Genomic DNA, 13,940 nt, shown 5'->3' with positions numbered 1-13,940 from the left:
TGGCAAAACCTGAACGTTCTTTGCTCCCAGCTCAAAATACTTTCTAATTATTATTATTTTTTAATAAAAAAAAAAAAAAGGTGTCACTTTGCATCCTGCTCTAACTAAACATATCCAAAATGTGCTCTCTCGTCTGAAGAGGAGTCAGGGCAATAAAATATTGGTTCACTCTTAAATTACACTGGAATAACTGTCCTTAGTGATGTCAAGCTTAAACATCAATGCAAGGACAATAAGTTTGGGAAGCCTGAAGTCATCGCTTTCCCTTTCCCATCCTTAACCTGTGCCTGACAGCAGCTATCAAACACTCCAGTCACAGCCCAGCTGATGGGAGTGACTCCTCTGCTGGAGAAAATAATATTACTTTGACAGTGGTGGGGCTGCCCCCATTTAGGGTAGGGGGGGTCAGAGCCAGTCGGAAACCCCATTACGCCGTAAAGGAGTTTCCACACCACAGAGAATTGGAAAAGCACTTACTGGATACTGCAGCTGCTCCTGTTCCCCTTTTGGTAAACCTGGAAAATCTGAACTGCTTTTCCATCACCCAGGGGGAGAAGGGAGGGGGAAGAAAAGAAGAGAGTGGGGAAAAAAAAAATGAAGGGAAAAGCAAAGACAAGACGGAGCTGCCGTAAGGGAACGGGCCAGGGTGCCGGCCATCCAGCTGGCAGCCAGTAGAGCATGTCCACAGCCCAGACTGAAAAACAAAGGGGCTCGAGCCACATTCCAGTGGAAAATCAGCAGGGAGAGTCCAGATGTGCCGAGGGATGGATACCTCACCCTGATGATAAATCATGAGAGGCAGCGAAGCCTCCTCTGCTGGAGCCTTGCAGGGACAGAGGACATGAAGTGTTGGGGAAGGACAGTGAGGAGGCAGAGAGATGGGGTCACCCCCCCACCCCAGCTCATGTGTACTGAGAAACTCATTCCCAAACCCTCTCTTCCCTCAGCTCTCCTTCATTTTCATTTGGGGGTGTGTGTATCTTCTCTCTTTCTTTTCCACAGTTAGCTGAGCTCGTTTTGAGCTGCACAGACACTGCCCAATGCTGAGCTCCATCTCCCACACCTGCCCTGGCAGCCTGGTGACAGCACTGATGTGACACAGGGACTGTGACACTGACTCCTGGCGCACACACGCAGACACACACACACCCTGTGCACTGCACATGCTGGAGTTACAGCCCAGCTGTGCTGCTCTGCTCCTCTCAGGTGAAAACACAGTGATGATGGGAACGCATTTCTGCACATAATATAAAGGAAGAAAAAAAAAGGCATAGAAAAAAGAGAGAAGAAAATTTCCATACAACTCCCTTCTGTATATCCTCCAAACCCTTGCATCCTCCAAGCCAGGGCTGAGCCCTCCAATTCCATGCTGATAACTATATTTCTGCTACACTCCTCTATGCACCTAATTTCAAAAGTAGAAAATTAAAGGTTCCATTTTCTGGAGTTACCTTCTAAGATCTCACAAGCTATTTCAGCAGGATTATTCAGCACTTGAAACAGGCCTAATTCCTTATCAAGTAGTGTATTTTTAATTAATCACATTATAAAAGCTAACGGTTTTCTTGCTGTTAGGTATTACCACGTTCTTCTTGCCCTCTCCACGCTGCCCAGCACCACAGAGCAGCCAGAGGATGCATATGCAGTAACAACATTATTTCTAGAAGGGCCAGAACCTGCACATTAATCGACATAAAAATCTGCTCCTTTGTGTTTGTGCTACAGACATTTATTACTACAATTATTAATATAAATTTCTATATACAGACATCTAATTACATAACTATTATAATATTTCTATAGGGTGATATTGCATTAGATAACTAATAAGTGTACAACTGATACTGATCCATAAGAACACATGATTATAGATTTGGCAATTCAAATGAGTGCATGTAGTTTTGCAGATTAATGGAGTGCAATAACTCTTGCCTGAAGCATAAAAACCTAGTGCCAAAAGGCAAGGGATTTGAGGATACAGTTAATAAAGAAGCAGCATGGCAATACCACAGGGTCTCCTGTAAAAACACTCTTGAAACAGCTATTCACTGTTCATCTAAACAGAGCAATATTTCATTTTTTTTAAATAAAAAAGCACTTATTTAACTTTGATGGGAGCTAGAACTGCTACTTAGAATAAAACTCTTGAGTCAGTAACTGACATTAGGCCTTCTTAGCCTACACTCTCAAAAGATGTGGTTTGAATTTCACATTGAAACTCAGTCTTTTCTTTTCAAGTGTCTCAGATAAACTGAAGGAGATCTGGGTTAGACCACTGCTCCTAAGGACAGCAAAGCAAGAAGCTTCCTCTCTACGAACAGTTCAAGTAAAGCCCCTATTCAGGGCCCTGATAAATTACTGTTTGTTTTCAACATGCATAATCCAGTGAAGGAAATCCTTTTTTTTTTTATCTTGGACACCAACCCCTGTTAGAAGCTTGCCCAGACAAGATTTTCTGTCCCAGTGGAGGAGCCAGAAAGCCCCAGCCAGCACACAGGGCTGGGAGCTCGGCACGGCCGGTGGGCAGGGTGTGGGAACGATGGCTCTGAACAGCCTTCCTACTTCCTGAAGCCTGGAATCATGGCAACTTTCAGAGAGGGGGAAAAAAAAAAAATCAACCCATGATCTGGGTCTAAATATTGATTCAGAAGTTTGAATTTCTGACTTTTTTTTTTTTTAATTTTACTGTATTAGGGTTAAAAGTAGGTCCTTTTAGCTAAAAACCATGTCTGTAAAAACCATGTGTGTCCCATTGCACTTTTGAAGTTTATTCAAAAAAAAAAATCAAAATACTGCAGTACTTTGAATGCACAATTATCTGAGGAGGTGACACACCACACAGCTCCCTGCAAGTCAAGTGCTACAGCCATGTGCTAACAGTGACTCACGGCACATTCATCACACGGTGCCTTCAGTTTATGTGTTTTTCCCCGTCAAGGCAAGGATGCCAAAAATAAGAAGAACGAGAAGGATAGAGAAGGTGAGGAGAACGGCTGCCGGTCTGGAGCTGCCATCAGCACGCTGCTCACCTGGAGACTCCCGTGTCCGCTTGCGCTCCAGCAGGGAGGGATCGGGACATGGCTCCAGCGAGCACCAGCTTTCACGGTTTATCTGGAAAACAGACCAGAGCACATCAAACCAAGGCCACCCTCGCCAACACCCGTTAAGTCTCTTCTGCAATGTCCCTCTGCATCAACCAGCAGATACAGAGTTATGGCTTTATTTTTTTTCCCCAGTAGTAAAAATGTCAAAAGTAATATATGATTTTTTTAAATTTTTTTTTTTTTTAGCATCACTAAACAAACCATTAAAATATGGCAAGAAACTTTATTTCTCTGTGGAAAGTTTGATTTCAAGGTGGCTCCCACACAAAGAAGGAGTTCAGAGGGAGGCTGAGCCAGAGTTCAAGCTACTAGCTGAGGACTGAACAGCCCTCGCTTCAAATCCCCCTTTGATTTGTAGTGGGACTGCAAAATACTCCCCTGCTTTATGCCTCAGTTCACTACCAACAGAACAGCATTTCCTTACCACCCACATTGCTGTACAGACTATCACCTCAGAGATAGCAAGGTGCTCTGATGCTGTGGAAACGAGGGCTTGGGAAGTGCCCAGGTCATGGTGAGAACAAGAAGCAATTTGGGTTTGCATTAACTGAAATGATGATGATGATAGAAATGTCCATTTTAACACTAAGACACATCACATGGTTTTTTTCAACAGCAGCCCTTATCATCTTACCCTGTCCCTCACCCTTTCCATGGCTCCCAGTCTTTCAGCAAGGATGACTGATCTATTCTCGGCCTTCTCCTCCCTCTGCCTGTGCTTTCATCTTCCTCACTCAGGTTTTGCTGTCCAACATTTTGACTCTGAAGTCTGCTGAACTATCCATAACCCTTGGTGATCCAACACTTGCTTCCCATCACTTTTGTCTCCAGCCAGCAAACTCTGGAAGCCCCTTTTTGACTCTGCTTGATATATCAACTATTTCTTCTACCCTCTCTCTGGTTTTCCTTTTCTCTCTTGAAATAATTTCCTTTTCTCTATGTCAAATAGTGAATTTTTACTACTTACTTTTAGCCTCTGACCCATGTTCAAACCTCCTCCATGATCCTTCTCTATTTTTGCAGTCCCTTGCTGGATTCTCATCCTCTCACTTGTTGCCTTACTCCTGTGTTATGAAATGCACTGGTTTTGCCTTTTTATTATTTTTTTTTTCCCTTCAATAAAGAAAAACCAAGACTCTCCTACCCTTGACCCGATGCGATGCTTTGACTAATGACCCACGTCCTTGTTTCCTTTCTCACTGAGATCATGGAACTTGTTACCACAGTTGTTGGCTGATGCTCCTCACTGCTCTGGCTGCGTCCCCTGCCTGTCACCCGAGGGGCTCCTGCCAGCACCTCTGCTCACCTCCTGCTCTCCACTCCCCCTGACCTGTCAGCTACTTTCTACAGCACATTTTTCTTCCTCAGGTTTTGTCCTCCTCCATACTTCTGGGATGACAAAACAGGCTTGGAAGGGCCTCTGACAGGTCAGATAGTCCCTTTCTGCTGCTCCAAGTCAGGCTCAATTATCATCTGAGAGGTCTTAATCCAACGTGCCCTTAAAATCCTCCAGTGGTGAGGATGCCATGACCTTCTCCAGTCAGCAGCTCTTGCTGACAGAGATAGGGAAGGAGCAGAGAAGATCTGAGAGAGGAAAAATGAGCAGGAGTCTCTGTGAAGAGGTGAAGGAGACACTGTGCTCTGCTGGAGTCAGCTCTCAGGGGGACATCAGCGCACACCCCACATGGGTATCCTTCCCCACTTCCATCCAATTTTACAGGCTGTTTTGTTAAGATAAAATGTACACTTCCTAGCAGTTACTCACTGACTCTGCTCATACATATATATTATATACATTGATCCAAGATCCCATTACACCCCACTATGCACACACATCTGAGATCCCAGCCTTCCCTGCACCCCTACTCAACACACACACACCCCTGCATATTCATCTTCTCCCTTTTACATACAGCACATCTATATTAAACGAGAGGTAGAGAGAGAAAGAGAAGCAGTCTGAAGTCTGAGAAAGGTTTTTGTAAGCAAAAACTCAAAACAATGATTTTTTTTTTGTTTTCCAAAGGGACACAAATATGTTGATATTTTAACTGTTACATGGACAGTGGGTTAGTATTTGGATTCTTTCAACAGAAGACACTCTGTGTTCTTAGTGAGGCTGTGTGGTATTGAACCTTAGCAGCTAAACTTAATTGCAGAACTTATTCTTTTTTAGTCTTAAAAGAGCTGCAAAGTCAATAAATACCACTTTATGACTGTAAAATCAATAAATATCATGTTATTATCCTTTTCTCTCCATACAAAGCAGAACCTATTTGCACCATGGTTTATTACATTTTATTAAAGGTAAATCTAGAGGTTGAGCCTGAACACATGGAGAACAAATGCAAATGTGCTCAAGCCCACACAAATGAAGGAACTACCCATTTCAGATACAAAATCAAATTCTGCCTCCTTCTGACTGGCTTGCACCTAACTCCTTCCTCATCATATCGAGGCTGACCCTTCTTACTTTTAAACAAACCTCCATTAAGTTTAAAGGAGCTATTCCTCATTTTTATTGATGTCCACTAATGGAAATCAATAGTTAAACAACCCAATCAATAATTAGCAAGAAAGTAAAATATAAGGAGGTTCAAGCTGTCTGCTGAATAAACTATATTAGGGTGAATTAACATTATATTTTTGCCCTTAAGAGAACCAATTGAGTCATTCACTGAAAATGCATTATAGACATTGGCACTTTTTCAAAAAAGATTCGAGTATTTTTCCCATTTCCCAGCCAGCTCTCTCCTCAGCCCTGTGGCTTTGCCAAGTATTGAAAACGTCTGCTTTTTCTGTTAAAAAAAGTAATGAGAGAGTAACACTGAGGCTTAAGGTGCTGCTTCAGATATGTCTGATTATGTACAGAATAGAACATTAAAAACTAAATATTTATGTCAGTAGCCCTAATTCAGGAAAAATAATAATCACCACCATCAAAACACAAAGGAAACCACTACTATACACAAGTATTCCCTATGCCAAAACGAGCCCAGACAGGATTTGAGAGAGGTTTACTGTGTGCTCTCAGGAAACTGGGTGGTCTGTAGATACTCAAAACACAAACCCCACTATCCACAGCTCAACACTGATTACTGGGATCCCTCCTCAGCACCTGAACTCTGATTGTGTTTACTCAGGATTAGTGACTACAGGTACAAATAGTAAGGGCTGGAGAGGAAATTACCTTTACAAAAGCACCTAAACATCAGGAGCTGGGGAATGCACCAGTAGGAAGAAATTTGAAATGACGTTGTCTTGCAATTTTGTGGACATGTGAGTATTACACGTGATAAAACTACTCCTCTCTTCTTCCCTCAGTCTCTGTTTAGCTGAGAGAAGCCCAATGACAGGATCACAGGCTGTTGGTCCCAGAAGATGATAAAAGCCCCCCACACTCTCTGATTATATCCCACTGATTCCAGGCATCCCAAGTCTTTGCGGCGGGAGCAGAGGATGCCGTGGTGTTCTGATGGCACAGGGAATATGAAACAGCCTCTGGGAACAGAGTTTCAATACAGCTTTTGAAGAAATGCCAGGAGGGAACCAGCTATTTTCCACACAGAAGCCTGAATGTGTTTATCTGCAGCTCAGACACAGAATGAATCATGGAAGCACGTCCCCAGGCACAAAAGACTGAATCCCAAAGGATTTTCTGTTTGCCTGTGAAACACTAGCAGACTAAATGTTCAAAGAGGGCTTTAGGACACCAGCTGGAGCTGCAAGCAGCCAAGGGTTCGATTGCTCTTTCTGGGCACACACACGTATTTCCTGACTCTGAGACCTCTTCCTGCAGACACTGAATTTGAAACTTAATGTGACTTACTGGAGAAACCTCTTTGGATAAAAAAAGGACGGTGCTGGACAACCTGTGAGACAAACAGGGCTGGGGTGTGCTCTGTCTCGCAGCAATAATGAGTGATCCCAGACCCTGTTCCCAGGCTCTTCCTTCCCCTCCCCATGCACGAGGGTCTTGGCCAAGGAGTTATCTAATCTCCTGCAGTGCTTGAGGTCCTGTGTCGTGCCTGCCCAAGAAAACCAGAACTGGGACCTCCTTCTCAAAGACATTTCAAAAATATCTACTTCTGGCAGAGCAGTGTGCTAGAGGGTCTCTAGGAATGGGCATCTCAGGGACCAGTGGCCACCTGGCTCCCATGTACCTCTCCTACCTTTCCAACGTGGAAAAGTCCTTTTCTATCCCTCTGGCTTTATTTTAACTCTTCTTGCCTTCCATCTCACAACAAAGAGAATACAGTGACCTCTCAGGAAATCTTCAGCTATTTTAAAAGTTTGCACTTGCCAACCTCACTGGTAGTGATATAAATCAACACCTCCAGAGCAGAAGGAACCACATGAATTTAACTTTCATTTCCTAGCAGATCTCTAGAGATTCCTCTTCCCTCCATATTGTTTTAACTTTGTCCTAAATTTACAAGTTTCCATTTCTCTCCTTTTCTTTCTCCAGCTTCCTGACTAAGATCTACGTTGCAGTTAAAACCAGATATTACTGCACATAGAATACTTAGGAGACTAATTCTAGCTTCCTTAGTGTATCTTTAGGTACCTGCACACTTACTGAGCAGCAACTGACACATCAGGGAAGATTTGAAATATCCACTGTAGAACAAATACAGTAGAAAAAAAGCACAAAATTTAAAATTCAATAATAAATAATTTCTTTAATAACCAGAAATAATACAATGATTTAAAAAAAATTATGTAAACCCTAATTTTTTTTTTTGGAACTCCCTGTTCCTGAAAATTTCCTGTAGAATAGTTTCGTTGAGGAAATTTGTACACATAACTGGAATTCAAAGTTTATAATGAGCAACTTTTAACTTTACAATTCCATTTACGATGGAATTATCCAGTTGCCTCTAATTTCTGCACTAAAACTAAAGCAACAGTTGATTCACCCCCTTCACAAAAATCCTCCTCTCAAGATCCTCCAAACCTCTTTGAGAAAGAGCATGAAGAATGGGGCACCTGGGGAAGGAATTTCCTCTGTTTTCCTTCAACATCTGTTGCTGCAGAAGAACTCAACATACACGAAACTCACATAAGAGCAAAAATCACTGTTTTGGCAATCATCTTGCCAGACAATATTAAGAGCAGACATATCAATTTGCTTGCAAATTCCAGATTTATTTTTTATTTAAATTGTTTTGTAATATCCCTGTGTATTTTCTTAGCTTTGGGGGAAGATATTAACATGTGGATGCAGAACACAAAGACATTCTCCAGTGTATGCCAAAAGGCACAACACTTGCATTTCTGCAATGATTTCTATGGAGATTTTTCTTTTAGCACTGTGAATACATGACAGTGAGCTTTTTCCTTTACAGAACTGGTGACACCATATCAGGACAACAGTTTTTCAAGAAGGCCCAAAGTGACCTCACTCACAGCAACAAGCAAGCAGTGCTGTAGGAAACTACATTAAAGGGTTATACCAGAAGAGGCTCCTACAACCACAGGACATGTTACATGACTGAATAAATTAGCACTTTGTGGTGCAAGAGCAATGCTGAATTCCTAGAGTGCATTTTGTTCCCCCTGGCAATGTTCCAACTGGGAAAAGGAACATGTGCCCCAAGTACATTTTCCAGCCCTTGGCACTGGGATGTCCTCCACCAGCAAAATTAATAGTCCTGGTAATGACAAACTTTAATTAAGCTTTAAAAATAACAGCATGGGCTTTGCATAAAAACCCTCTCTTGACTAACTAACATGGGTGCAAAATTCCCACAAACATGTGTGTGCCTAAGGTGAAAACACATTAACTTCATTTAAGTTGTCCTTTCAGTCCTAATTCTACATGAGACACAAAGAGAAAAACTCAGAAACTGTCCACATAATTGTAAATACAATTCTCACCTTCTTCAATAAGCATATCAGCATGGACAGATACAGGAATAAAGTTCAGAACTATTTTAGGGCCACAAAGATTGATGGATACCATGTACCCATCATCTGGGGACGGCGTTTCCCTCAGACAAACAACCCCAAAGAAGGAATGAACTTGCTTATGTGTCAATAAACCAAAAACACAAAACAGGAAAAGCTAAGTAAGAAAACATACAGTGGAAGGAACCCTGGTTTCAGTTAATTTGGGGACCTTGTCCACATAGTACTTTTAGGATGCTGCAAATGACACTTTGCCTTAAGTGGGCAGGGCTCATTCCAGAGGATCATTTCTGCTGCTGAGGTAGAGCTATCAAAGCAGCCAGGGAGCAGAATAATTTCAAAATGCCTTAATTATTAATGCAGGTTTTAATTTCACGAATAATGTTCTGATCTTTAACTGGAAGCCAAATGGGATCGGTTCATTTGGAAAGCAGATAAATCAAACCTCAGAACCCCTGCTGTGAAAAAATATTACACCTACTGCCTACACTGAACAGTTTGAACATTCACATACAAAGGTAAAATGCAGACAGAGGCAACAAGCAATTATAAAACACTCCCAGTTGCGATTGCTCGGTCTCCCATTCCCAAAGTAAGCCCAGTTCTTATTTCCTAATTCTGTTCATCCACACTTGAACGCTTGTCTGACTTCACATGCATTTGAAAGGTGCCAGCCAGTGTGGTTTTCGTATTCTGTCCCTAGATAGTTATATTTGTGGTAGCAGGCACAACATAAAAATGAGACAGGGCTGCCAATGCACACATGGGCACATTGAGACTTCCCATTTTGGGCTTGCAATAACACAGCACAGACTGCTTTACCCTGCACGTAGCTGCTCAGAACTCAGCAAAATGTTCAGACAAGCAAGACATCCCACATACCCCACATCTTCTCCCTCATCTGCTACAAAGCAATCCCAGCAGGAGCAACGATGGCAAATTTTTATGTCATTTCTACCTCATCCAGGCTTCCCTGCACAATGGCAAACCACCCTGCTCAGGGACCAAGTTCTTCATGGTTGCATTGCTGCAGCAGCCAGTGAAGAACCTGGAATCATAGAATGGTTTGAGTTGGAAGGGACCTTAAAGATTACTCAGTTCCAAAGCCCCTGCCACGGGCAGGAACATTTTCCAAAAGACCAGGTTGCTCAAATCCCCATCCAACCTGGTCTGGAACACCTCGAGGGATGGGACATCCCACAGTTTCTCTGGGCAACCTGTGTCAGTGCCTCACCTCCACTAGAGTAAGGAATTTCTTGGTAGGATGAAGTCCTACCCCTGACACAGAGGCTGGGACACAGAGTAACCTGCTGCCTCTTGCTTTTTTCTCTGTGGGGAGGAGGAAGAAGCTATGTTAAAGCCAAAAATAACTGTGTGCATCAACCCTCAAAATTGCTGAGGTTGATTTTTTTCATAACTCCACAAGCCACTGTTTCAGGCACAATCTAAACATGGAAAATTTGAGCCTCAACACAGTGACCCTTCAGAAGACATGTGAGTTGCAAAATAATCAGTAGGAATCAAAACTCATTTGTGACTGTATCTACGAATGGTTACATTCAATGCAAACATAATCCCATCTATAAGCATTTAACACCTGAAATGACACAAGATCTTTGTTCACCACTTGTTCCAGCTGTCCTTCTCCACCAGCTGATTTTATTTCTTATGTCATGATTGAGTTACCATTCCCGGAGGTATTTAAAAGATGTGTAGACGTGGCACTTGGGGACATGGTTTAGAGGTAGACTTGGAAGTGCTGCTTAATGGTTGGCCTTGATGATCTTATGGGTCTTTTCAACCTAAACAATTCTATGATTACTGAGTTCCCTGTCGTGAAATGAAGCAAAGAATGTATTCATTTATCTCAAAGAAATTACAGCTTGTCCAAGTCAAACTGCAGGCCAAACTGAAAGCTGTTTGGTGCTTTGCAGGTATCTTGTTAAAATTTCATTCAGATCAAACACTCTTGATGGATGCGGTTTGGGTTTGCTTGGTTTAAGGGTATTTATTTGCTTTTCAATACTTGACACTTAGGCCTTGTCCTCTTAACTCCCCAAAATACAATTAGCTAGATAACGTACAGTTTTATTTCAGTATTTTAATTAAAACCAAACCCAACAAAATCCCCACCCCCAGTTCCCTCATTAAGGGCCTGATCCAACTCCCATTAACGTCAAGAGATGATCTGCCACTGACGCACTCTGGTGCTGGCTGGGATCCCTAGATCATCAAAATTTAATTTCATCTACCAGTTATGCTACAGAAACCAGATAAAACATGAAGAACAACTGAAAATCGAGCTAAAGTTGATTGTAACTGTAGCTGTCACCAGCACCCTCCTATTTTAAACATCTGCAGGCTGTACAGCCCGTGTTGGGAGCAGCAGTGCGTGCACACACACACACATATATGGACACTGAGTCATTTGCAGGGACAGACAGTATAACCCACAGTTTTGAAACTCAGCTAGGAAAATACTAGTTGGAACTAACAAGAGACACATTTTGTTATAAAATCTGAGCTTTGCTGAACAAAAACTAATTTAAGGAACTGATGACATCAGAAATACTGAAGTCAGACAATTCTAGTGTGTTACATTTCAATCCAGGCATTCAGATACTCTTTAGAAAGAGAAAGATTGTGTTTTTTATTGGCAACCAAGATTGTCAGGGTTACCAGGTCTTTTCCCAAGAATTATTAAACAGTCATTTCATAGAAGTAGAGTGTGCACAATATGTCAACATTTTTAATGACTCATAGGGTGTCTAGAGACTGAATACATGGGATTCAATCCTCAACCAGCATCACTAAAATAAGAGTTCAAAAATACTCCAAAAAAATTGAGCTGGTAGAAGAAACAACTTAGTTATTTGTGCCACCAAAAACCAATGGATACACTGAATTAAAGGAAAATAGTTTCATCCCTAAACAGAGCAAGTTAACAAAAGCTAAGTCTATTTTAATGCAGATAAAGTAGGACAAGGATCAGTTGAAAATAAATTTGTTATATGTTCTCATCCTGACTTGGAAACAAGAGCATGAAGCAAAAATCATAGAAGAGGAAGCCATAAGATCATGCAGAATCCCACTGCTTCAGCTAAGACAAGAAAAGAGAAAAAGGGAGAGGGAAAGGAAATGCTCTTCCAGGAGTTAAGATCTCTAGGTTGGGCTGTGTTTTGCAGTCCCTCTGGCTGCTCTCCTATTTCCATTCACTCTGCCAGGAAACTGCTGAAGCTCCAAAAAGCTGTTACGGAGACAGGACATTCCCAGACTGCCATTGTGCCATTTGGTGGAGCACTTGCTAATTTTAGATTAGAGGAGGAACACACTGGGACAATTAGCCAAGAACCACTCCTGGCTCTTGCTCCAACCCATCCTCAGACAAAAACTCACACCCAAACAACAAGACTGACAACAACACCCGTCAAACACAAACGAGAAACAGAGGCAAAGGAGGATCCACCATGCCTTTTTTTTGATAGAATACATCTTTCAGGGGGCATGTGCATTTCAACCCCAAAAGTGACCACTGGAAATGAAAACCTATTGCACCTCATGCAGAAAAACCACCTGAGAGGGTTTTAAATCAGGAGGGGACTGTCTAATGGCAGAGGGCAGGGAAGATGGTCAGGGAGCAATCCCAAAGAGCACATGCCACAGGAGATTATCTAGCTTCAGAGATGAGAATATTTGGCAAGAAATGGTTTGACAACATTCAAAACCATCTCCATGCTGAAGGGCAAGAGCTCTCCCACCTGCCCCTCCCATCTGCACCGCCCAGCCAGGGACACAAGTACAGCGAGGAACAGATCGATCCACTGGAGACAGGGAAAGGAACCCGTAAAGAAATGGCACAGAAACACCATACCTTTAACAACACAACATCTACAGTCCTGTCCACCTTGGAGATGTCGCACAGGCTGTACCGCCTCTTGTGGCGTTCGTACATTTTGTCCAAAAAGCCGGGAGTGGAGGGGCAGAGCCCACCATGAACCCTGGGCTGACCACGGCCAGGCGCGCTCCAGACCTCTCACATCCGTGCTCGGAGGAGTCCCCGTGTCTCGGCACAGCAGCCCGTCCGAGCTTCTCAACAGGAAAGAGAAAATCCCAGAGCTGCGACCGGCTGATAAAGTCTTCTCGGAACAGATTTGCTTATACAGGCAACGCAGGAACTTATAGCAAACAAAAGATATCTGAAGACAGCTTTATGCATATAGGATTTTTTTTTTTTTTGCAACTGCTAAGAATGGTATCAGCCTTCCTGTTATAGTAATAATAATAAAAAAAAATGTTTTCCAGACAACTTTGATATCCAAAAAGCACCAGAATGAAAATCCTGCCTGAAAAGAGAACAAAAGCCAGATGTGTGCAGCAGGAACCCTGACGCTCCGAGAGGAAAGGCAGAAGGTAGGCTCAGCCACGACGGGTCTAACTCAGGAAAAAAAGAGAAACAAAAAAAAAAGCCAATCACAGTATCCAACGTAAATACTGTCACCAACGTGTTTTGTCTTTCACGCCCTCATTCACTGAAAGAAACAATGAAAAAAGGTACTTTCCTCCTTTCTAGTCAGTCCACCGTTCTCAAGGCAGGAGGGCTCGGTTTTGCTTAAAGTTTAAATTTCTGATGACAGCACAGGGCAAAAGGAAAGAAAATAATGAAATAAAGCCACTCCCCTCCTGATTTGGGCTGGGACGTCACTACTTGCCTTTTTAGTCCTGCACCAGTGTTCTCCCAGCTTTCAAATTTACTGTGCAGTTGTGGGAGCATGATTCAGAGAGAGGAAAAAAAAAAAAGAAAAGGGAGTGGGGGAAGAAAAAGCAGCAGCTTTTCTTTGCCAGGCTCTTCCACCTCCGGCTGCAGGCACTTGATGTGTTTGCTCGGTCCAAAAAGAGACTGAGAGCAAAGGGACGTGTTTTCAGAGA

At 42.6% G+C, this 13,940-nt stretch overlaps 1 protein-coding gene across 1 annotated transcript in view; it reads right to left on the bottom strand.

The window, feature by feature from the left end:
• AKAP13 (A-kinase anchoring protein 13) overlaps positions 1-12,982 on the bottom strand; it is a 67,866-nt gene extending 54,884 nt beyond the window's left edge. The window contains exons 1-2 of the mRNA XM_027884965.1: positions 12,886-12,982; positions 3,030-3,111 (exon numbers count right to left, since the gene is read on the bottom strand). Of these exons, the coding sequence (XP_027740766.1) occupies positions 3,030-3,111; positions 12,886-12,966 (163 nt within the window). The 5' untranslated portion in view covers positions 12,967-12,982. The remainder of the gene's footprint in view (positions 1-3,029; positions 3,112-12,885) is intronic.
• Between the last annotated feature and the right edge of the window lie 958 nt (positions 12,983-13,940).

The sequence above is a fragment of the Empidonax traillii genome, unplaced genomic scaffold (assembly GCF_003031625.1).
Source record: "Empidonax traillii isolate 1590-97213 ecotype Southwest subspecies unplaced genomic scaffold, ASM303162v1 scaffold158:size1480230, whole genome shotgun sequence".
Lineage (NCBI taxonomy): Eukaryota > Metazoa > Chordata > Aves > Passeriformes > Tyrannidae > Empidonax > Empidonax traillii.
The sequence above is the reverse complement of the archived record's forward strand: the minus strand, read 5'-3'. Positions and strand labels throughout refer to the sequence as shown.